General features: G+C 46.4%; 1 protein-coding gene across 1 annotated transcript in view; it reads right to left on the bottom strand.

Annotated features, from left to right (window-relative positions):
- Nucleotides 1-26,393, bottom strand: part of USP34 (ubiquitin specific peptidase 34) — a 2,509,780-nt gene that overhangs the window by 2,258,920 nt on the left and 224,467 nt on the right. Inside the window, exons 11-13 of the mRNA XM_085612349.1 lie at nt 23,452-23,577; nt 17,528-17,657; nt 16,721-16,851 (exon numbers count right to left, since the gene is read on the bottom strand). Of these exons, the coding sequence (XP_085468475.1) occupies nt 16,721-16,851; nt 17,528-17,657; nt 23,452-23,577 (387 nt within the window). The remainder of the gene's footprint in view (nt 1-16,720; nt 16,852-17,527; nt 17,658-23,451; nt 23,578-26,393) is intronic.

Raw genomic sequence — 26,393 nt, 5'->3', positions numbered from 1 at the left:
TATATTTTCTTACTTCCTGCTCCTTCCCACTTTCAGCTTATTTAAAATAAATGGATTAATAAGTACAAAAGAAAATTAGAAAAGTAGTGCCAAACAAGGTGAACAGTTGCTAAAAAAAGTTAAGGCTGTAACAAACAAGAGCCAAAATGAACATTTGAGCTGGAATTTTACAAGAGAGCAAGGGAAGCTTCAACTATTGCTTTCAATACATCCCTTAAGAGAATTCAATGGCTCGAAGATAACCGTTTCCTCAGTCTGCCTAATTAATGGTCTACTTATACCACATCGGCCCTACACAGCTTAGCCTTTTCAATGAAAAGTACATGTAAGCAATTGTAAAATGTTTAAGAAGACAAAGACACTACCCTAACTCAAACACAATAATACACACACGTTCAATACAGAAAGACATTGAATGCTTAAATACTGAGACCTTAAAGAAAAGTTCCACACACCATGGAAAAAAGAAGCAGGAGACTGGAAGGCAAAAAATCAGGACACAATCCTTTTACACCACACTGCTTTTATTCGAATAGAACGGTAAGATTCATTTCTGGCATGCCTGAACAGGGAATTACCTTTAACGAAGATATTTGGGCAACTCTACAATACGAAGGCATGTGGTACCTTGTATGGACCTTTTTACTTCACAGATTAATAGTTCAATTTTATAAAACTATTTCTGAAAAAGAAATTAATCCCACACAGGGTGTATGAAAGAGTCCCACTGAGGCTGAACTTTGATTAACAGGGACAGCAGAAGTGTGAGCAATGTTCAAGGTGCATGCCTGACTATATGGTGTGATATAAAATTATTTTAACAGGATATTAAGCCAGACAATATAGGGGTTCGTAGTTAATCCAGAAATAACGTCTTAAAGGAAACTGGAGAACTCTCTCACAGTTAATGAGTAAATAGGACATTTTGAATGAAGGCACAGTGGGTATTAAGGACCACCTTAGTGCTGTAAAAAATACACCAAGGAAACAAAGTATGACGTGCAGCAGTTCTAGCTGTTAGGAGTCCTCAAAATAAGTTACGTCTGAAGATGGTTCTACAGAATTAATATATTTAAAAGATTCACAAAATTTTGAGAAATCCCCCATATCAAGGGTAAAAAATATCACATGATAAAAAAATGGGCGTTTAAGCAAAAGCCCAAAAAAATCAGTCAGTTCGACTCACTTTTACCCATATCGGTCGGCCTTGGATAGATCCCTTCCTTTAGCACCTCCCTTGTTCAGATTCTAAATGTTTAATATAAACATGCAACACAAAGAAACGCCACACTGAAACAAAAAGTCAGAGAGGCAGTAAGGGTAGCATGATTATCTATAAAAGATAATAATGTTGATGACCAATCTTTAACATTAAGTAATTTGATCTTCTCTAGGTTTAAAACTTTTATAGATGAAAATTACACTCCGAACACAAAGCAGTGGATATCTTTGAGGCAAAAGAAGAGCTGGTGTATCATCCAAATAGAATCCCCAGGACTGCTTGCCCAACAACAGCATCATGCCTTTGTGTTAGCATCTAGACGATAATGCGAATAGAAAATGTGTATGATTTCCCAGTGGCCACAATGCAAATGTCCACCAGTGGCACACTGGCCATGGAAGCTGATGTAGCATCCCACACACTCACTGAAACAGCGGTCATTCTCCCAAACAGCAGTCTATCCACCTTATGATAAGCAAACCAATGTACATGCTATCTAGCAATAGTTGTCACCCCTTTCTCTATCGAGAAGACTACAAAAAGCTAAGTTCTTGCCCTCAAGATAGAAGCGGAGCTTGAGAAATTTGGGGCCCTAGACGTTTGTTAATTTGAAAATTGATATACTTACAATATTCATTTTTAAAAATGTAGCTGACCGAATTTCGGAAGCCCAGCATATGCAGAACTCATGCTTAGATATTAGAAGTTAAAGAGTACCTTCAAAGGCACACTTTGGTTGACATGAATTTCAAACCCACGTTGGCCGCCTGTAGTTCTTACAAATCTGGCCGTTTGGACGACAAACTAAGGGATTGGTGGCTAGACTGATTCCGGACACCCCCAAAGGATAGGTTAGCCCTTTGGAGCAGCTAGCTCACAGTGCCACCATACGCCCCCTAACCTTATCAAGAAGCAAATAGTTTCTGGCAACCATGAATCATGTCAACCCTTGATCCTTGGGGGGGGGGGGGGGGGTTCGTGCTCTGCCAAGCTTTATCCTGTTTTACAGTGTGCTATTGGGCCCGGGATTGACACCCCTTGCTCGGCGATGCCCGGCGATGTACAATGATGCCGAGCTCTGCTGCCCTGGATGCCCCGCGACGGCCCACCGCGCTGGCCTGCTGCCGCTGATTCCGCCCCCTAGGCGAGACCATTGCTGAAGTCCTGCAGCCTGGGACCGCGGCTGCGGCTTGTCTCACAGGCTGCGTCGCGCTGCGGTGTTTGAAGCTGCGTTGCGCTGCTGCGGCTGCTGAGGCGGACGCCGTTTCCGGGGGACGGAGAGACGTCTGTGGCCTGAGAGGAGGACTCGGCCCGCTTCTGTGCATTCGAGCGGCGCTGGCGTTGCAGCCGCCGTGGACGTGGGGAGGGGACGGCCGACGGCATCTTGAGAGCCGGCCCGCTGTGGACCCGGAGCAGGTCGCAGGCGGCACTTTGATTCTGTATCATGCTCCTGTTCCACCCCCCCTGCCCCACCCCCTCCCGCTGATCCCTACGGAAACATCATTGATTAATGGTGCACGGCGCTGAGGGGTGAGTCGCTGTGCTGCTCTGAGATGGCGCTTTGCCTGCTGTAGAGGAGTGGGTGCTGCGGCCCCGACGAGCACATGTGGGGGGGGGGGGGGTGGGGGAGAGCCTACTACCATTATTAATGAGCTGATGGATGCGCCTGATGTGGGTCCTGAGCGGATGTCCTGGGGTGAGGCTGAAGGCTATTGCTTACCACTGAGGGGAGGTGCGGAGGTCCCTCTCCCTGGCGCGGAGTCCTGGAAGGTGTTGATGAAGACCTCCGTCACCTTGTAGACACGCTGCGAGGGGCTTATTGTGGACCTACCTGAAGCTTACTGTGTTGCCTCGTTGCCTCATCCCTCCTTGGACTGCTGTGAGTTGCCGGGTGGCATGGGTTGCTTATATTTGGGACCGGTGCCCTTGATGCCTTTGCTGTTGAGCTGCCCTGGATGCCGCGCGCTGTGGAGGGTTGCCCAATGCTGGTGCAGGCGTCTGCTGGATGCATGAGCGCACCTTAGAGCTGCTGATGGTCAAAAGTGTGCGGGGGGTGCCTGCTCCATGCGCTGGAGGATAAAGACGCTTGTGCCACTGGTTTGACCCCCCCATGCCCCGCTGCTCCTGATCTCTTGCACGGATACGCTTCGATATCCGCTCATTGCTTGAGCGCCTGCGGGGGCGTGCTGCCCAGTGTCACTGTTGAGGTGAGCTGCTGGCCGGGCTGGATGAAGGTTGCGCAGGACAGCGGCGTGGCCTTCCCTGCTCATTGAAGAGGTTGCGCTGACGGAGTGGAGTGCTTGGATACCCTGTGCCGCCCATTTCAAGTGGAGCATTCTGAGCTGCCTGTCTAGTTCACTATGGGTAAGCCTGACGCGAAGCAGGCAAAGATAACTTTTGATAAGCGATCCAGGCGCCACACTGAGTCCCCCCCGGATGCCCACTCAGCTGACCATCAGAACTCACAGGTGGAGGATCAAGGGGAGGAGCTCCGTACCCTTATGTTGGAAATGCGCTCAAGTTTACGTACCATTGACTCCAAGCTGGATAACCTGTCTGCGCAGCTGGACTCCGTCAAAACCCAAGTGGCAGTGCATGAAACTCGCCTGGACGTCGTGGAAAACCGACAAACTGACTTCCATGAGTTTTAGGTGGAGACCAAAGAGCAGTTGTTACATATGGACACTTTTTTGGGGGTCATTAGGGCCAAGAACGACGATTTAGAAGCGAGGTCGCGCAGGAACAACCTGCGCATTACGGGCATTGCGGAAACAACTGCTATGACCAGAATGGAGACCTTCGTCTCAAACCTCCTGCATGAGTTGTTTGATCTCCACTTATCACCTGTGTTTGTAGTTGAAAGAGCGCATAGATCCTTGGGCCCTAAGCCTCCGGTGGGAGCGCCGCCTCGGCCTTGGCCAAGCTTTTGAACTACCAGGATCAAGACAACATTCTGCGTGTGGCGAGGGAAAAGGGGCAGGTGACGCACGGAGGTCATACCATCTCATTTTATCCAGACATCACGCCGGCGGTGCAGGCGGCGAGGCGGGAGTTCCTGCCGGCCAAGCGCATCCTTCTACAGGCGCAAATTCCTTATTCTTTGCTTTACCCTGCCAAACTGAAAGTCTCACATGACGGAACCGCGCATTATTTTACTGATGCAAAATCTGCCTTGAAGTTTGCAAAACATGTTGGAGGGAAGGTGGCTAGAGACTCACGTGGAGCCGGGGCGTCTGGTTCCGGCCGTCTCAGTGATAATGACTGATTTAATTGTTTCTGTCCCACAGCATCTTCAGTCTGAGATTTCGAGGTGCCCAATGCGAGTGGTAATCTATGTGCATCCTGAAATGGGCTCTAGTATATATGGCTCTTTGGCATTCAGGTTAATTGGGGTCGTTGGGATGGGCCTGGAATGCATGCTGCAATACTCCCAGCCACCCTGTGCGAACAGGGGAAATTGCTAAGCCACTAAGCCCCCATGGGGAGTTGCCCTTTTTCATATAACCGATTGTTTTGCCTCTGGCTGTTTTGGGGGGGGGGGGGGTCTTCTACAACCTGATTGGGGGGTTGGAGTGGGTGGTGGGTGGAGGGTAGGGGTTCTTATTTCATTTAATGCCAGTAAGATCACAGGACGTTGGGTCGCACTCGCAGCCTATGTCACGGTGTTCCTGTGTCCTGGTGGTTCACACCGCAATAATTGGCTCAGTATTATTAGACACACGCTGTAACCCTACGTTTTTTAACGTGGAACATCAGAGGGTTGAATGATGGCAGGAAAGCTAGACTTGTGCATGCCTACCTATCTAGACATAATATTGATATCTGTTTATTGCAAGAGACGCATTTAAATGTCGCACCATCGCAGAGGTTGAGACATAGCGGGTGGGGGCATGTATATTCAGCTATTTATTCCAACTGTGCTAGAGGGGGTGGCAGTGTTGGTGAGGAAGGGGTTGGACTGGCATGAGGACGGGGTGTACAGGGATCCCAAGGGACGGTTCGTTAGGAGGGATCTCATTGGTACTAGTGGCCATTTATGGTCCAAACACTGACTCTCCCGAATTTTTTCAGGACATATGGTCCAGAACTGTAATGACTGGCTGCAACACAATATTATGGGGCGGGGACTACAATGCAATCCTGAACGATGCTATGGATAGGAAGGGCGCGGCTCGTTCACTACACCCAACGGCTACTGCCGCTTTACAGAACATTGTTGCGGAGGGGCGGTTAGTGGATGTCTGGCTTGACAGGCACCCCCTGGTGCGGCAGGGTACGTGCATGTCCGACCACCATAGAGCCTGGTCCCGTTTGGACTACTGGCTGGTTTCTAGGGATGTGGCTGCATGACTTCGGCGGTTTCCCACTTGCCGCGTACATTATCCGATCATGTCCCTTGTTTATTGCGACTATCCCTCCCCGGGTCACGTCCTCGGGCATTTACGTGGCGCCTACCGCCACACGCCTTGATGGATAACGCCTTTAAGGAAGAAATTAGGGTGGACATTGTTGACTATTTCGATACTAATGTGGGCTCAGTTCAAACTGAAGCCTCTCTTTGGGAGGCATTTAAAGTGGTAATCAGGGGCCAATGTATAGCTCGTCAAGCGGGAGTGCTGAAGGCTCTCCGGGGCACGTTGCTAGCCCTGGAATCCCAAATCAGGCAGCTTGAGGAACAATATTACTCTACGAACGAGCCTGGCATCACGAAAACTCTGAAAGATAAACTGCTGGAATATGCGGAAGAAGCCCAAAGAGAAGTGAAGTTTTTTGGGAAATATGCGGAGGCGCGCAGGTATGGTGAAGGGGATAGACCAGGGCGCACATTAGCTGGGCTGCTTCGGCCGTCTAGATCTGCCACATTTATCCATGCTGTCCGGACCCCGGGGGGGGGGGGGGAACACTTGTTCGAGGCCCAGACAAAGTCTTAACTGAGTTCCCTACGTACTATACTAGCTTATATACCACAAGACAGGGTATACTTACTGCGGAGCTGCAGGACTTCTTAGAGTCCGTGGCCCTAGTTTGGTTCAATAATAATCATAGAGCATATATGGACCTCCCGTATACAGTGGCAGATGTAGCACAAGTGATTAAAAGCTTGCCCCTGGGTAAGGCCTGGACGGGCTGACCACTGCCTTTTATAAAGCTTATGTTGACGAATTGGCACCCCGACTACTGGCGGTCTACTGGGAGGCATTGGAGGGAGGGATATTGCCCCCATCTATGAGATAGGCGATTCTCATTACTCTCCTCAAGCCCGGGAAGCCAGAGGAGGACCTGGATTCATACAGGCCATTGTCCGGGATAAATGTGGATGTCAAGATCCTGGCTAAGCTTGTTGCCAATCTATTGCAGCCTCTGCTGCCAATGGTGGCCCTTCCTGACCAATCGGTATTCATCCCGGGGAGATCCACTTCCCATAATTTGAGGACTGTTTTCTTGGTGCTGCATTATCTACACCCCGACGTGAAAGCTGCGGTTGTATTCTTGGATGCCAATAAGGCGTTTGATACGCTCGAATGGCCGTATCTATTCGCGATTTTGGGTATGAGATTTAGCCCGCTGTTTATACAGAGCATACGTCTGCTATGTACACTACCTAGCGCACGCATGCGGGTAAATAGCCTGCTTTCTGATCCATTTCAAATCTCGCGGGGTACAAGGCAGGGATGCCCGCTGTCCCCCTTGCTCTTCGCAATTGTGATGGAGCCGCTGGCGGCCCGCATCCGACAACATCATACCGCAAGGGGCATCGGATTCAGCTCTAGAGGTTTGCTCATTTCACTCTACGCAGATGACGTTACTATTTATATTACTAATCGAGAGGAGAACCTTGATCCCCTCTTGAGGGAATTCATCCGCTTTGGGGGATTGTCTGGTGTTTTTATTAACTGGGCCAAGTCGGTGGTTTTTCCATTGATGGACAACACCCCACCCGTGACATCGGAATTCCCCGTTAGGTGGGAGGCGGACGAGGTTAAATACCTAGGGATCTGGATGAGTCGGCACACGCAAGAGGTGTGGAGATTAAACTATGGCCGTGTGGTCAAATGGTTGGAGGATAAGGTCAACGTTTGGTCTAAACTGCCTCTATCGCTTGCTGGCAGGATTGCTTTGGCCAAAATGTTAATCTTACCAAAATTCCTGTACCTCTTTGTGAAAATTCTGATCCCCCTCACTCGGCATTTCTTCAAGTCCCTGAGATCCCTGCTGATCTCTTTGGCATGGGCAGGCGGTCAGGCTAGAGCCTCCTGAGACCTGTTGACCCTCCCGCTGCGGCAGTGTGGCCTGTGTGCGCCGGACATGCAGTTATATGCTGTGAGAAAGTGCCATCTTTCGTGCATGGTATGCCCCCACTTTTTGCTGAATGTACTTTGAGTGTGCCCTGGACTCCTGCCAATCAGGTGCCCAGGGCCTATGTTCCTTCCCTAAAACAAACCAAACCCAAATTGGCAAACCCTGGCCCCATGTCAGCCCCTGGTATATGGTACCCTAGGTACCCAGGGCCTTGTGACCAAGGAAGGCCTCTAAGGGCTGCAGCACTCCTTGTGCCACACTTAGAGGCCCTGTACCCTTACACACACACACACTGCCTTTGCAGGCTGAGTGTTTGGGTGCAAGACAAAAACAAAGTCGACATGACACACATCCCTGTGTGCCATGCCCATCACCTACACTGCCATGGCATAAATCAGTCACCCCTCTAGCTGGGTGCCTTATGGCAATGGTGTGGGCACAGGGGCAGGAGCCCTGTGCCCCTACAGTGCCCAGGTCCATTCCTGAGCACTGTAAGTGCAGTGCTGCCATTTAAGAGTACATGGTGCTGAGATCTCGTCAAACACGAGCTCCACAGCACCATAATGGCAACACTAAAGACTGAGAAGTTTGGTATCAAACTTCTCAGCACATTAAACCCACACTGATGCCAGTGTGGGATTTAATGTACCCAGCACCCCAGAGGGCATCTTAGAGGTGCCTCCTTAAACCTAACCTACAATCCACGTCTGCTCTGAGGCTGCCTAGGCTGCCACCCAGCAGACATGTTGCTGGACCCCTGGGTAGGAGAGCCCCTGCTCTCCTGGGCCTGAAACATTGCACATCCTGGGCGAGGTGCTAAATCTCCTCCCCCAGGATGGGCAGGGGAAAGCTTCAAAGGCATTCCGCCTCTGTGAGCTTCCCCAGGCCCCTGCAACCCCCCACTCTGGCTGGCGGAAAGCTTTGGCCGGAAACCCCAAATAAGGACAGGGGATGTGCCAGCCTGCCAACCCCACCCCTCAGGTGGGGGAGGCGAGGTGAAGCACATCTCTGGGCACTCGCCATCTTAAAGATGGGGAGCCCTACCCTATCAGGACTAGGCTACTGCCCCCCTCCCACAGGAGAGAGGCAGGATAGGGGGTGTACCCACCCCAGGACAGGGACCCATTGGTCCCTGCCCTTCACCTACCTGTAACGCCCCTAAATCTAGTATTTAGGGGCACCCTGAACCTTCCCTACCCAGATTCCAGATTCAAAACTACGAAGAGCAAGAAGAAAGAAGACCTGCCCTGCAGCTGCTGAAAAGAGGAAGACACCAACTGCTTTGGCCCCAGCCCTACCGGCCTGTCGACCCTCGAACCTGCTCCAACCCAGCATCTCTTGTGGCCAGCAACCTCACCAACCCCGGAGGACCCGGCTACCTTTTGGCTCTAAGCCCCTGGGACTCTCATGAGTAGAGGCTCTACTCAAAACCTACCTCTAATCCCTGGCAGCAGCCCGGAACCGCGAACCCAGCACACTCTGCACCAGCTAAGCCTAGCCAGTGCCGGAGTGAACAAAGACCCTGAGGACGACCCCACGGCGACTGACCCCGAGTCCGGCACCCAAGGACCTCCCTCGACACTCCTGAAGAAGCCTGCAGCTTCAGAACAAGGTGCCCCCCAACCGCGATCAACAGAGGGTAAGATTTCCCAACACCAAAAGGCACCCCTGCACGCGGCGCCCCACGGCCCCCTGTGCCCAATCCCGGGGTACCTACCTATCCTCCAACTACCCAACTTCCATCTCGAAGTGGTGGTGGCACCTGAAGAGTCCTCGTCCCCGAGCTTGCAGTCTTTTTCTAAACCGGAGATTTCCAATTGAAATCAATTGAGCGCCCGAAGGCTCAAAAGCACTCTGCACCCAGCCGCCCGAGTGGCCCTGGCAGTGAAAACTCTACACCTACCTACTTCCCCACTTGCCCTGAGTAAGTGACCAGGAGCCCAGCTCCCACAGCCGCGTGGCTTGCCAGTCAGCAGCCACCAACCAAGGCCCCCCTATCCCTCATAGGATAACATTGGGCCTATCTCTCTCTGCACCCGGCCGCCCTAGAGCCGCTGAGGGTGAACCAACGGTACCTACCTGACCCTGGGGGACCCCTGAGTCTATGCCCAGAACCTCAACTCTGCCAGTCGAGTACTTACCCTTAAACCGCAAACTCTATTTTCCTCATAGGGTAACATTGACTGGCTTTTTCCTGAAATTTCTTATCAGTGTGGACTTTTCAAATCTTAAAATATTCACCAAAAATCAGCCGAGTAACGAAAACGAAATTACTCACCTGCTCCTAGGTGAGCTCCCAGTGCTGGATCTTGGTGCCCAGCACTGACTCTGAAAAATACTTACAACTGTACTTACCCTTAACTCAATTTTCTTCTATAGGAAACCATTGACTGTTTTTCTGTGAAATTTCTTCTAAGTGTCGATTTCTGCAATCTTTAAATATTCTTCAAAAACCGTATAATATCTGAAAACGTAATTACTTACCTGTTTTGGATAAAGGTCCCAGTACTGAGTCTAGGCACCTAGTACTGGATTACAAAAGTAACGAGAACATACTGTACCTGTAACCTGAATTTTCTTCCATAGGGAATCATTGACTGTTTTCTTTGAAATATTTTCTAAGTGTCAACTTTTAAAATAGCTAAATATTGTTTAAAAATCATTACAGTATTTAAGTCGACTTTCATCACTTGATTCTGAGAACTGACCCAGGACTAAATCTAGGATCCAGTCCTGGAATTCCAAAAGTAATCTAAAAAGTAATCTGTTGCAAATAACTTGAATTTACCTTTGAGCTCAATGCATTGTTGTGTTTAGAAATAGAGTTGCCTACTGCAACCACTTGTAACTGTTTACAAAAGTCTATTGCATATTGCAAAAGTATTTATATGAAACATCTCCTGCTGAGAAAGTATATTTTAAATCCAAGTGTTGGTTCTAAAATAAAACAAGCATATATTTTTTATATACAAACCATTGGCCTAGAGTTCAGTTATTGAGTGTGTGAGACCATTTGCTGACTGAGTGTGTACAACAAATGCTTTACACTGTCCTCTGATACTGCCTTACTGCTCGACCAAGCTACCACTTTAGAGAGTAAGGTTATATCTAACTTTAACCTCTGACAAACCCTGGGGGACTGTGGACTCTGTACACCCTGTACCTATTAAGGAACAGTATATACAGAGCCACTTTCTCACATATGCGTTTTGTGCGCAGGCACACTTTTTGCATTTCTGGGTACACCCCACCCCCTTTCAGCCACACGTGGCGGTGGAGACGGCTGAGGTGGCCCCCATCCCACTTAATGTGGCATTATATCAGAAAGCCCGCCACCCTTGCGGAGATATTGACTCTGCGGGTACGCTGTGTTGGGCGTGGGAGGAGTTGCGCAGGCGTGCACGTATACCGATGCGGTTTGCTCCTTCGATTCCTTTGATGCATAATCCAATGCTGCCTTGCATACGGGACAGTGTTAGTAAATCGCGGGCTCTGGAGATGAACCTTATCACCTTTGCTGATTTATACCCTGGGGCTGAGTTCAGCCCTCCCCCCGTGGCATCTGAGGGCAAACCGGTGACATTTGCGTAACTCTTTCTGTACCACAGGGTGCGCGCAGCATGTCGGTCCTTATGGGACGGCTTTCTAAAGATGCCACCGCAGTTACCTGCTTTGGAAAACTTATTGAAAACTTCATCCCCACGTAAACGTATTACGCGACTATATACACGCATGCAAGACACAGCCCCATTGGTAGTTCCTCCGTCATTCAATAACTGGAATGCAGATCTCGAGACACCTCTGACTGATGTACAATGGAGTTTCTGCTGTGGGCAGCTGACTGAACTATCCCCCAACTACAAATTAAGGATGATTCATTTTAAGTATATGCATCGACTTTATCGAACACCAGTTAGCCTCTATCGCATGGGTATACGAGACACTGACAGCTGCTGGCGGTGCGGACGCAGTTCAGCTGCATTTTTGCTTATAGCATGGGACTGCCCCAGGATTGCTAGATATTGGGCGTTGGTTTTTGACTCCATAAATTCTATCCTGAATATATCGTTAGCCCCCTCCCCAGCTCTGGGACTCTTGGGATATGTTAAAGACACACCGCCTAAACTGCGTAAGCTGCATGACCTTTTGTGGTTGTTTGCGAAAAGGTAAGTTGCGATTCATTGGGGCAGAAGACGGGTGACTGACATTAGGGATTGGGTTCGGGATGTCACGTATGGGCACACACAATTGGGGGTGTTCTGGGAATTGATGCCAATGTTTTCCAGACCCCGTGATATATGGGAGCCTTTTTAGGCATGGCTCCAAAGGCAGCAGGAGTCGATTGAGGGGGAGGCCACGATTGCGACACTGCCAGGAGATGGTCATGTTTCGATGACGACAGATGGCCCCACCCCTGAGGGATAGTCCTTTGGGGACCAGGTAGGGAGGACATGTCGGGGTTGGAATTTCTTTTTTGAACCTCACCGGGCTGTATAATGAAGTCTGCTCTTATTGCGGTCACATTTGGTCTTCTACGATATCATTTGGGTGAAGGTCGCATGTTGTTTGCTATGATGGGGGTGGGCTACTGGGACACTTGCCTCTTTTTGATATGCATTTTTGTGCAATTGTGATCCTCTTTCTGAGCTCCTATATGGATTTCTATGCCGGCTAGTTGTATTGTTTGGTAATTTAGTTGATTTTGAAAATGTCAATTAAAAAAAAAAAAAAACCTTGATCCTTCAGGGATCGTGGAAACAGTACAGTAATTTTCGCTCAGTCAATCGTGCAGAGTCTCAGAGAGACACAAAGAATAAATAATTTATTGAATCAGTATCATTCTAGTATAAAACGTGTGCTGCGATAATCATTAGACCAAAGCAAATGTAAAAGATAAGAAGCACCAGCTGAATAAATATAAGGTAGAATTGTCCCATGGTGCTAAAACAGAGAATATATGCAGGTATATAAACATGACCGTAATCAAGCGTACTCCTACGAGGAAAACCCTACCTAAGTGTACCTAGCATGTATGTGGGTATAAAGCCAAGAATCCATGTGGAAAGAGTCAACCCCATTACCTGATGGGACAAAATGAAGGACCTCCTCTTGGTCAGTAGCTGGACACCCCTCACGGGATGTCAGACCGCTGCATGTTGATGCTTCAGCAGGCCGGGACCTCAGTGTCTTGTGTCAGTGTGGAAGCGTCTCCTCTGGTTACCTAGTGAAGGTGTTTTATAACACAAAGATAGCATCGGGGTTCCTACCACAATCGATATGTTGAGAGTATGATTATGTGAATGAGCCTAAATCAATACATAAAGACCATGACTTTTATACGGAATATGTTAATCCGGTCATGTACGTCATGTGCAGGGAATCTCACACATAATAGATGAGGCTCATTTCAAGGAAACCAATCAACATTTATTCAGCACATACTTGGGTAAAAGTTTAGCGCTAGAACCATTATGCAGAGCAAGGTAGGACAAATGTAAGTAAAAGGTTGCTTTGCTACTTAAGCCTAGGTTGGGGTACCTAACATAACCACTCCCTTGTCCAGCTCCTCCAGATGGCCACTTCATTCTGCCATCTTGAACATTAGATCGGCAGAGGCCCCTGGGAACATCTGACTGGTTAGACCACGAGTAGCATCCCTGACCCCTCTTGATAGATTGGAAACCGCAGAAGTAGTCCTACCCCCTTTCTGGGTTACTTAAGGGCTCCCCTGAGGGTGGATTCTTCGATTCCGCCGGACTTGGTCTTCAAGAACCGACTGACTTCCTGTAAAGATTTGTCTAAAGATACTTCTGCCGTTGGGCACCGAACTATGCTGCTGGATCAAGCCAGGAACCAAGACAAAGACTGTTTCTGGTAGGAAGACTCCTACTGCAACTTCGTCTCTGTGCTCTTCCATGTTCTGCAACTTCTGTGGCTGTGCATCCTCCGGAGTCTCCCCACGACTCTGCCTGCATCAAGATAGCAAGAAGGAATCTCCCTTGGAGTGAAGGAGTCACTCCCCTGCATCCGCAGGCCCCTCGACATTGACCAGTTTGTGGATTCTGCTGTCCCACAGACACCTCCCAGCTCTGCAACACAGGTGGAGGTTTGTTGGCTCTCCAGAGGCCTGCGAAGTCTTCCCTGCAACTTGGGAGACTGTAATCCCTCTCCAGGCGACTGGAAACACATCCCTGTGCACCATGTCTGTTCGCCATTACCAAGGCTTGATGGCTCTCCTCATCAAAGCTCTTCAAGCTCCAAGAAGCTCCAGGTTCTAGCATCACAAAGTTCTAAGAGTGACGTCAACCCTGCTTGCCAAGGCTTGCTGGTTGACCCTCCTGCATTGTTCAACTGATGTGGAACAGATCGTGGATGACTCCTGTGCTTCTGCATCTTCGCCTAGGCTCCACAGCTGCATCTTCAAGACCTTCATGGTACAGCAAAGTAACCTGGTCCACGAGACTCTGTAGCTGCCAGACAGCTGAGGTCCTCCATTGACTTCAACAGGTGGTTCTGACACCACTTCACACCTATGCACCCGGGCTCCCTAATGTAGGTATCCTGGTTCTATGGGTATCCATGGGTGGGGGTGTCCTCCAACCAACCAGATTCCAACTGGTGTCCTTGGGGTCCTCTGGGAAGGGTCCTGAATCTGTAAAACTCCAAACACAACTTCCCTTTGTTATCCTATGGACGCTGACCCGGAGTATCAACTCTGCACCTGGGCCCCTTGGGAATCCTGGCTACTTACCTTTGGTGGGTTCTTGCTTCCCCTAGTCCACAGATCCTTGCATGGTTGGTCTTGTTTGGGTGCTCAACCCGCATTCCATTTTTTGAGTATGTGTTTTGACCCCACCCCCCCCCCCCCGCCCACATGGGTCTATGTTTTTGTGCTTTACTTACCTGATTTGAAGTATATTCAATTGTGTATTGATATCTCCAGGCAGGAGATATACAAAGGTAGTTTTAGTGTTGGTTCATGATAAAAGGTATTTTTTGATAACACTGCTGTGGTTCTTTCTTGTGTTTAAGCTTTACTGACTGAATGTGTGGTCATTTTACCCACTTTACAACCTCCTGAATAAGCCTTAGCTGCTCTCCACAGCTACCCCTCGAGAACTTTGGTTATCAGGGCCCACTACAACTATCACTAAGGATTGCCTGGACTCAGTGCAGGGCGCCTCACCAACAGATGTACACCATATACTGATACAGCCTCCTACAGCCTTTAGTAGAGGTAAACGTGTGGTGTTAAATCATTTCATATACATGCTTAACATGCACACAATGTGTATCACACACTTCACTTGTACAAACAGTAATCCCATTGGAGAGGTTATTTGTGATCTCAGTGATATTGTGCATGATGTCATGAGCGTGTTTTGTTTTCAACCATAGTAAACAGTATTTTTCAAGGAATTTCAGAGGTTGTATAATACATATGATAATATTTTACAACCAAAATCCACCACAACTTACTCTTTATCTGTGACTTTGTGTTTTTTTTAATAAACTACATCCACCTCATGTGCGCCCAACACTTGTTGTGGATGATCTTTAATTCATTAATGAAAATTGATTATGCCCATAAATACTTTTTTTTTTTTTTTAAATCAAGTGTTATGATTTTTAAATAAAGTTGTATTTTTAGTTAAGGATTGCAAGAGTAAAAGTAGGTGCTCCTAGAGAAGGCTGCTAAAAATTCAAAAATGAAGACGAATGAAGAACTTCTTTTCTTTCAGGCAGATGAATATTCTTTAAACACCACTCAGTAAATGGGCATAAAGTGGCTCAAATCCTGAAAGTGGCACTCTCAGCTACTGAGATGGGAATCAAGACTGTACTACTAAATTGAATCCAAATTAGCGCGCAAGTGATAAACAGTGCTGAAGAAGTGCCACACTTGCACACTTGTCTCAGTTTCTATCTTACCACTGGACGGTGGAACCAAAAAAAAAATCAGTGTACCAGTGCGCAGTTTTCTAGCTTGGGCCTTTTTAGATGGAAAAGAGACCATTGAACAGTAAAGGGGAGGTGAGATGACAGTAAAAAATCATGGTTATAAAGAGTTTCCACCAGAAAGAGCGTTACCAAACATAAGTAACTTGTTCTTATGATGGATACTGCAGATTCCTCACCTTTAGAATAGATACCAAAGCAGTACATCCCCAAGGTAGAGGGTCTGTGGAAGGGGCTAGATAAAAAAGGTCCTGCAGGCTGAATGGGCAAAATGCCCTTCCAGTCGGACATGACTGTCAAGGAAGTAGTGCTTTGTGAACATAAGTATGGATGTCCAGGTCACGATCTGACAAATATTGACCTACGGAGCTGACCGGGGCGGATTTCGTGGCTGGACATTGTTCCTGGGAGTTATAGCCTAATTGGCACTTCTACCACTCGGTCTACGAGCTCATGAGGTTATTTATTCTCTCTACAGCAAGTTTATGGACCATACAAGACCTATTTAGGCATTACCTACCCTAGGAGGTTACTTACTTCCTGGTACACTTTTTCTTCTTTTTTTACACATCACAGTGAGTTTTAGGAAGGGATCCTTAAGATCCTGAAGAAGAAGCTTGGGGAAGCTTCGAAACATGTCGACACACATAGGAGGCACAGCTCATTGAGGCATCCATTCCTCCTCCCCTTCACCTTTTACTAATACCAGCTCAAACGGTATAATAATTTTCTCTAGACCACAGAGCCAGGTATTTTTTAATTCACTTTTCCATTCACTCCTGACCCTTCCTCTCACACCCTCGCATCACACATAGTTGTCTCATTAATATCAGTGCTCCCACGCAAACGTAGGTCGTAGCACGCCCCGTCCCGTAGAGGGGCAGGAAGACCCCTATGATGAAGCATGACACCAAGGGCCCTTTTGGTGTGTGAGGGGTATTTTAACAACTAATGTGTATTCTCCACCACTGTGGGATACATGTCCTCTGTGGGAGTTTCTGACATATCATACCTATCTGTAGGTGGATCACTAGGTTTATGAAAATATTGAGAAAAGGCAATCCACATGCCAACAGGGAGGTAGCATCATTAGCCCTGGAGGAATGAGTCCTTGGCCATTCCACAAGCTGCTTCTTGGCTTCTTTCGAATATTGTCATATAAATCTGTCATAAAATGAAAGTAGGAAAAAAGCATTTACACATTTATAAAAGTGAATAACTAAAGAAATGGGCCCATACCTCAGAATCAGAAAGCCTCTGCTGAACATGTTTGGATCGGTTCATAAGCTGCTCGTCCATTTCAATATCACTTCCTCCACTTTGATGGGTATCACTGTTGTCACTACTTTGAGGGCTAGCAGCAGGAGATCCTAAATTAAAAAGCAAGGTTAGTCATTATAATCTACTAGATTAGCACAGCAAAATAGTCTGCCGCAAATATAAATCTGTAAAAAATGTTTTCTGTGTAACCATAATGGCAAAAAGGTGTTTCACAAAATCTAGAGAGAAGGACTAGTCAAGTTCTGGCATAGGCACGTGTACATGGAGCTCTGGCCTTAGGTCTGCTCCTGCAGCCCTCTGATTTACAACGAGGCTAGCAGACAGAACTGCCAGAATGCAAAAATGTAGGGCAGATGGTGGTTCTCTGGGATGACCTCGTATTCACCACAAAGGTTTCCCAGGGCCTGACATCTTACAATTATATTTCCTAGCACCACATGTTCTATTTTAAGATGCTTGCCACAGTTAATTTCCTTGGTGGTGGACAAACATGTCAACTGTTGTTGTTTGTAGCAAACAATCTTTGGAGTGTAAAGGGGAACTTAGGCTAACAGCAACGAAGTATCAAGGTCACCTATGCTCGGTTATGTGTGATCAGAGACACAGGGTGAGCTGCGGAACAGAGGGTGAAAAGGTGGTGTGAGCAAGACAGTGAATAAGCAGAGATTGTCTATGGAGTAGATTTGTGGAGAAAATTGGTGGTTGAGCCCCAAAAATTCGATTGACAAAAGCAAATCTAATATAATGCAGATTTTACATGCTTACCTTTTTTATTTCCCATGGGGAGATTGGTATTGAGTAACGATGCAAATGAACTCTGCTTGGAGAGCTGAGCCTTAGCAGCCAAAGCATTATTCCACAGTGCTTTAATAAGCATAGATGCCAAATACAAAGTCTAAAAAAAAATTTAAAAAAGATTTGCAGGGGAAAAAAAAAGGTCATTGAATTATAATTCAGACTCTAATTCAAAACTCTTGAACACACATTTAACATTTAAACCTTACAATTATTTTCTTGAACTCACCTAGGCAATTAAAGTAGCCTTTGGTTCCAATTCTATAGCTGCATTGCTACAGGGTCATTATATTAATACCCTTAAACATTAGATTTACAACATTCTAAACAAAAAATAACCTACATTTTTCCAAGCAGCAAAGTAAATTGTATTAAATCTTTCTTTAAAAGTTTTGTTAACATCTACAATTTTACCTTTATTTTTTAAACTCTGAACTTACCTAATTAAGTCGTCCCTAAGCAAGTCTAGAAAGGAAAAAAAAACTCTTCGCGCTTCCAACAGAAATCATTGTTATGTTGGTGGGTGCATGGAGCAAGTGAAGACTTAAAGCTTACATCAATGTACATATGATCAGTCAACATCACTAAGAGACAAGATACTTACCTTCGGTGACACCTTATCTGGTAGAGACAGGATCTATCCGCAGATTCCTTACCATTGCATTTCACAGGCGTCATACTGGATTCAAAAGATTTTTTCTTCGAGCAATACCTTTGCATGTCGGTAGGTGGCATCGGCCAGCTACGCATGATGTCGTCAGTGTAGTTTCCGCCATTGTGAAGTCCGCATCACCTATATAGGCGCCACCTTGGCATGGTGACGTCAGTTACTTTTCACAACTTTCTATGCCAGAAGCGCAGAGCCATGAAGTGCACGGATACTGGTGTGTTTGTGAACATCTAGGGCCCTGAAAGGGAGTTAGCCCTGACCCTAGAAACCTGTCCGCAGTGCAGGGAGAATGGGTGGGTCAGTAAGGAATTTGCAGCTACATCATGTCTCTACCAAATAAGGTGTTACCGAAGTTAAGTAACTTGTCCATCTGATAAAGACATTCAGCTGCAGATTCCTTACTTTTGAATAGATACTCAAGAAATAACATCCCTGGAGAAGGGACTGCGGACACGCTTATACCAGGAAGTCCTTGAGGACAGAGCGGCCCAAAAAGCGGTTGCTTCGGACTGGACTGTCCAGGTAGTAGTGCTTGGTAAATGTGTGCAGGGATGCCCATGTTGCTGCCTGGCAAATATTAAGGACTGGACCCCCACATTGCAATGCCGTGGTGGCAGCCTTAGCTCTGGTGGAATGTGTCCTTAAACATTCAGGAGGCCGCTTTTTGGCAAGAGCGTAGCAAGTTTTGTTGTAGAGAATGACCCATCGCACGATAGTCCTCTTCTGCACAACACAACCTTTCTTTGATCCAACATACCCCACAAAGTCTCGGTTGTCCACCTGTATCTCTTCAGTACGTTCAAGGTAGAATGACAACTCTCTTTTTTAGCCCAGACAGTGGAGTAGCCACTCTTCTTTAGAGGGGTGCGGAGAAAGTTGTCAAGGTGACAGAATGCCCCACGTGGAATGATGTTACCACTTTTGGTAAGAAAGAGGCCCTAATGCAAAGCACCAAGGTTATAAATGGGGTTTCTGGTTGGCTAGGGTATATACCTAAGCCAGGCAGAACCCACCACTCTAGTCAGGTTAAGGGAGTTACACACCCAAGATAGCCCCTGCTCACCCTCTTGGTAGCTTGGCAGAGCAGTCAGGCTTATCCTAGAGGCAATGTGGAAAGCGTTTGCGCAACACACACATCAGTGACATACTAGGCACACCACAAAAAGAGACTCCACACAAGGTTATATCAAAAATATGGTCTTGGTGGCTGTTGAGCAGGAGAATTCCCTGACTATGCTATAGAGTTCTTTTGTGTGATTGGCTCTGGCTTCGATGAGGGTGGTTAGGTCCTTCTTTTTGGCTTCCTTGAGGAGGTTGTGGTAGTTGCAGATTTGAAGGTGGTAAGGTCGGAGGGGTTCCTGCTGGAGTGCCACCGTCTCACCAGTTTTTAACACTTGAAGGTGCAGATTACGGAGGTGAATCAACTGGCATGTTTGGAGGTTTTCCTGATGCTGGTCATTTTCAAGAGGGCAATAGTGTAACCGCAGCTGGAGATCCAGTCGGAGAAGTTATGGACAGCTAGCTCCAAGTTGCTGGTGGTGAGGGGGTTTGGTGGAGTTGAGGGCGACAGTCCATTGGGTCTCAGTGATATTTCTCCATTTGCAACAGGCGTGTGTTGGGGCGGGTCACGGTGAGCCTGCAATGGAGAAGTGGACAATGCTGTGGTCTGTCCAGGTGAGTTCGGTGGCATGGCTGAATTGATTTTGTCGCTGGCCGTGAAGATTGGGTCCAGGGTGTGTCCTGCCCAGTGTGTGGGGCTGGTGACTAGTTGCATGAGTCCGATGTTACTCATGCTTTCCAAGAGGTTGGCAGAGTTGTTGTCATTAGGGTCATCAAGGTGGAAGTTGAGGTCACTGACGAAGATGTAGTGCTTGGAGTCGATTGCCAGGAGAGCGATGAGTTCAGAGATGGCTTTGCAGAAGCCGGGACAGGGATCCAGGAGTCTGTAGGAGAGTATTCCTCTGACGGTAGGGTGCGCGTCGATTCAGATATGGAAGTTGAGGTGTTTCATGATAGAAGGGATGTCTCCTCAATGGTGGTGCGCTGGAAAGTCTCCTTGTGGATGATGGTGATGCCTCCTCCGTGTTTGTTGCCCCGGTCCCTGTGTATCATCTTGTAGCCATGGGAAGTTGCGGATGCGATGTCTGGTGCGAGCCTGGTCTCACGATGAACATCTTGTCGGGCGGGAGGTGGTGATGGTGTCCTAGATTTCGGTGGCGTGCTTGTAGAGGGATTGGGAGTTGAGCAGCATGCACCGGAGCTGTTGGGGAGGGTTGGGGGTCTGTTGTGTAGGCACGGTGAGGGTTTCTGTGTTAAAGGTGAACCAGCTGCGGTTGCAGGCGAAGGGTCCTTCGGGCATCTCGGGGAGGTGTTGCAGTCTCCGGGGTCCAGTGCTAGTAGCTCAAAGGTGGTGTAATAAGGAGGGAAGGAGAGCCAGGGTGCGTACGGGCGCAGAAATGCTTGCCTTTGGCGCTAGTGGCCACCATAAGTAGTCCTGGGAGGTGGGGGGGGAGGGAGGGGCTGGCAGGGAAGCAGGAACGCGTGAAACCAGTGGGGTGCAGGGGCAGTAAAAGAGCGACGACGACAGCAGAGGAGTAAAATACAAATACAAAAACAGCAGAATTATAAAATCAGAATACAACAGGAGTGAATACACAAAAATACAGGCCCCAAAAAGGAAATTCAAAGAAAGAAGGGCAATGACGAAGTAACGCTGAGGAAAAGTGGTAGAGGGGAGCCGAACCTCGGTGGGCCTAGAGCAGCTGGGGCCGAGAAGTAGTTCTCAGTCACGGCTCTAAGGCAGCGGCCAGGTGGAGTGGAGCACAAGGCAGGGGTCAAGGGCTACTCACATAAAAGGCGAGGGGAGGAACGCTTGCAATAAGTCTAACCACTGGCAATCATTCGGTGTAGCTTTCTAATCCATCGTTCTTTTGCTCGCTATGTCACCTCAGTTAGAAACCAGTCATAAGCAAATTAGTCCTGACCCTAGAGCAATAGGAACAGTCCAGCCCGAACTGCCAAGCTCGGTCCCCCTGGTAACAGAACACAAGAAACCCAAGACCGGTTGTGCCGATACTGGGGCTCCTCAGCTGGCATTGCTTGGTTCCAGTGACAAAGTGAGCATGGGACCCATGTCTGGGCATAACCTTTCCAGTTAGGGTGGTACATAAAACACACAAAAGATAATGCTTGCAATAAGCCTAATCACTGGCAATCACTTGGGTAGCACACCCACTCATCGTTCTTTTGCCCATTATTCCACCTTAGTTTGGAACAAGCTGTATGAAAATCAGTCCTGACCCTTCTACAAAATGAACAGTCCAGCTCTGCCAGGCTAGGACCTCCCTGAACTAGGATCATAAGCAACCAAAGACCAGTTTCGCCCTGATTGGGGTTAGACTGGGGTATTAGGCCAAGGTCTGATCTACTTGGATATTTTAGAAACGTTATAAACTAAGACAATCAAACGGATGATAGTAAATCTATTGACATCCTAATGAACTGGCATCCAATAGAGATTTGCGCTAAGTCTGATCAACCTTTACAGAGAACTCAAAGATACTTGTGTGAGCACTGGTGGATCTCTTTGGCACAGGAAATTAATAGCAATACCCAGAAAAAAAATGAAAAGTAAAGTCCCCCAGCAGTGAACAAATGGTTTTAAGAATAATATATGTGGACCCATCAAAGTAGAACTCTTCTCAGAACAGCTGCAAAAACGGCCCGAACAGTGAAGGCTATCTTACGACTTAACCTACACAAGTAATCCTCCCCAGTGCTTTCTCAGTGTACACAAGTAGATGAGATTCACATTTTGAAACCATGGACTCCCTCAAAAATAAAAGATTACGGCTAGGCCAGATCATACAAAAGAAAACAACATTAAAATTAAAGTTTAAAATGAATGAAAAAAAGCTGAGCTCAAAAAGAGAAAAAATCTGAGAAGCAGACTTAAGGATGATGAGACTACATACATAGGTTATGTGACCTGCTCGTCCTTATGATTCGTAAACGTCCTTCAAACAAAGATCATGATATGCGTCACCAAGTGGTGTGGCATTAACATCGCAAATTTGTGAGTTGGACACATTGCCTAGGGGGTAGGCAATGTACTTGCCTACTCGCTAAGGCGAGTCAGATTTTATCAGGGTAAGCTATTTTTAGGGCCTAATGGCCCGCTCTGGCAAGAGAGCAGGCAACGAACAGGTGCTTTGTTCATTTAGAAAGTAAATGAGCATTAAAGATGCCTTTAAATGTAGTTATCTTGTCATATTTGCTGTGTGTTTAAAGACAGAGGCCAAATGCCAGCTTATGTCTTACAAATTGCTGCTTATTTTATCTTGGAGATTGGTGTTTACTTTTATTTCTCTGACTGCAAAGTTAGGTTTTGTAAAGTGAACAGTCTGACAATCATGCTTGGGTGCAGGGCATGCAAAATAAAAAGCTGTAGGAGGTCAGGTTCATTTTTTATAATTCAGAACATTTTAATAGCCTGGAAATGAACAGTACAAATATTTCAAAGTATATCAGCAGCTGGAAAAATAAAAAATGTTGTAATTTTGTAGTGGGATGGAAACCAAGATTTTAATAGGATCAAACAAAAGCAAAATACTTTACTTGGTGATGTGCAATGCTAAATATTTGCTGAAATCTTTTTCCCACACATTATCGTTTTCATGCCAAAAGCATTACCAGTAAAATTGCACGTCAGTGGAACAATTTGTGGCAATTTCAATGGAAAATGTGATGTCTTTAAATGACTGAATTAGCACAACATGCTTTAGTAATACATTTATTAAAAGTGACAGTTCTAAACATGAACTGAGAGACATTTTTGTGCCCACCCTGATGACAATGCGGTTAGTGAACTAGGAGGCAAGTCTGGGTCATGTGGGCTAGATTGTTATTATATATGGAGCAAAGGTTTATAGTTTTCTGCACAGCAGAGCTCACATATTTGAAGGTGCTCTGATATGAGATAACAAAGAAAAAGGTGTCTCAGCGAAATAAAATATTTGCCAAATATCACACAATTTGAGACCAGTTTATGAGTCAAGAGCATTGCAGCTGGGTGGGGTAGATTATTAAAGTCAATAGACCAGCAGGTCTGGCAACATTTCTATGATTTATCGAGGACTGAAGTATAAGTTAGTAAATGACAATACAATATATTCCTCAAACATGTTTTACAATTGAGCATCAAATAACTTGTATAATGTGTTACCTGTTCAGTATGAGCACTGGGGTGTAGGCCTGAAACAAGATTTAGAAGATGACGGAGAGGTACTGGGTCCAAGTTCTTGATCAAAGAAGGAAACAAATCATGTATGTACCGACTACAATGTTTCAGCTACAAGATATAAATGAGATTAAAGTTTATATTAGCGGTTTGGTAAAGCTCCTTGTGTAAATTTTGCTGGCTGCAACAATACTTCTTTATAAGTCATCACATTATGAAATTTAATTTTGTGGAATCAATCCTAAAGATAGTTAATACATTACTTGAACTAGTGTAGGTGAAGCAATATTTTGAGATCTGGAATTAATACTTCTAAGCACAGATGATAACAAAATAGTATTATAACAGTTATCTCTATCTTGCATCAATTACAGAACAATAAACAATGTCAAGGAGCAAACAGAAGTCTGTTCAAAAGCCAGTGGTCTCTGATTTAGAATACTCATTGCCATATACATGTGCTGTGTGTGAATACATATTTAAATAAGCCTGTTTGATAAGACAATTGCGGTCTCATCCAGAGCACAGCAATAAGTAGGTGTCCTTGCTACTAATAATTATTGTCACATGACTGGGCACATCAGTAGAACCGATCACACCCAGTGGAGATTTTATCTCAATCACCACCTATGCCCAATAATTACAGAAAGAATGGAAAGGACTGCACACCCTCAGCTGTTCCTTTCAGTAAATACAACATACAAGTCTGGGATATTACATTCTAAGAAAACACTTGGAATGCACCAACTTATTTACCTAATTTAACGGTGACTGACGAAAATATGAAATCTAACTTTGCATCACTGGACCATAGAAACAAAACGTAAAAATGCAATTTTATTTAGGAAGCAAACAAACAGCATGGGCTCAGTACTATAACCAAGCTTATAACAATTTAAACACCACACGAGTAAAGACACATCAGCCCCTTTCACAGAAGATTTTACCAAAGTAAATTTAGGAATCTCCAAAGAGAACAGCAAGAATAATGAAAAAAGGACATCACCAATGTCTTCAGCAAGAGACAAAACTGACTTACACTATGCTCATAATTCATTTTATTTTGGGTGCTTGTTTAACAATGACTGGCAGTGAACTTGCAGATTCAGGTGAGAAAAAACTATTTGGTATACAGAATAAATATATATATAACAGAGCACATGTAGAATCAATGAATAAGCAAAAAGGCATGAGCAACATTTTTCACATGTTGAGAAGCGTTCATATTAAGGCAGTAGCACTAGGATTTGCCCAAAGAACAAGTTACTTACCTACAGTAACACTCTTTCTGGTACAGACTGTCTAGCCACAGATTCATCAACATGTTAATATTCTCCAGCCATCAAACTGGATCCGGAAAGTTTTCCATAGCACGTCTGCTGCCGGAAGGTGGGGCTGTGTGGCTCCGCACTGACACGGTTATGCTCCGGAATTGACGTGTGGGGCCTATAAAGGCGCCACTCCCACACGCTGTCAGGTGCTTTCGAAAACTGTCCGTTACCCGAGACGGGAAGTCGCAAAAGCATACTGATAGACCAATGTTCCGCTTCCTAGACTTGGGATCTTATTATTGAGAACAGTCCAGTCACACAGCAGAGAGAATGGGAGTGTCAGTGAGGAATATTTGACTTGACAGAGTCTCTACCAGAAAGAGCGAATAAATACCAAAACAGTACCTAGTAGGAAGTGGGTCTGTGAACAGAAAGTCCCGCAGGGTCAACCTGGAGGTGCACTTCACGACAGACTTGACTGTCCAGACAAGAGTTTTTCATAGACGTGTGGAGGGACTCCCATGTAACTGACTGGAATACTTCTAGGACAGGGACTCCACATGCTAACGCAATGGTGGCAGGCGTGGCCCTGGTGGAATGGGCCTGCAATCCTTCTGGAGGCTACATCTTACCCAATCCAGTGCAGATATTAATGGAAAGTGCAATCCAGCTTGAGATGTTACAGTTCTGGACAATCTTGCCTTTTTCGCTCAAGCAGACCCCACAAGAGCTGATCGTCCACACAGTGATCTTTATTATGATCGATGTAAAAGTTTAGTACTCTTTTGGGGTCGAAGTGATGGAGTCTCTCCTCCTCAGAGGGGTGATGCGAAGCATAGATTGCCAGCAGGGTGATGGTTTGACCGATGTGGAACAGCATCACAACTGCATACATACATATTTTATAAGTGCCCTGGGGAGGGTGGCCATCCCTGAGATTGTGGAGGGGCCACGTGGCCCCCCATATTCCTTTCTAAATATTTGCCGCAGGTAGCAGTCCCTGGGATGCAGGGGTGCTGCATGGCTACCCCTGCATACATACTAAGTAATTGCCCAGGAATGTGGCTGTCCACCGGGCTTTTTTTTTATAAGCCCTAGGAGGGGGGGGGGGCATGCCCCCTCCTATTTTTATGATATGACCGCAGGACCTGCCTCAACCAGGGATTATTTAAAACAAAGCACAAGAGCACACACTTGGTTTTTTTCTGCAAATACTGGCATTTCTCAGCAATCTTTTTATTTTAAAAATGCTTTTTTGGCCTGGTGGGGACCAAGGCCCCTCCACCCCCTTAAGACCAAGGCTTGGGGGTCATGGTAATTCTACCCTGCCCTCTTTACTTTTTTACATTTTTTGTCGGACTCGGCTGAAGCAGAGCCCCAGGATGACTGCCAACACTTCCTGGTTGAAGTGTTGACAGCCAATCAGAGCTCTGAATTTTTGTGCACAAGCTCATTATTTCTCAAGAAGTCGTCAAGGTCACAAAAACTGTATTTTCTTAAATTTCTCAACAACTACTGAACAGATTTACACACAATAACAAAAAGCACAATCTGCGTACTGTAGGAAGCTGGCTATGTATATACTATACCAAAGTATGGTATAGTGTGCACAGAAATCAGAGGATCCTCAGAGGTATAGCAGAGGCTACATTAGAC

The sequence above is a fragment of the Triturus cristatus genome, chromosome 6, assembly GCF_964204655.1.
Source record: "Triturus cristatus chromosome 6, aTriCri1.1, whole genome shotgun sequence".
NCBI classification, from domain to species: domain Eukaryota; kingdom Metazoa; phylum Chordata; class Amphibia; order Caudata; family Salamandridae; genus Triturus; species Triturus cristatus.
The sequence above is the reverse complement of the archived record's forward strand: the minus strand, read 5'-3'. Positions and strand labels throughout refer to the sequence as shown.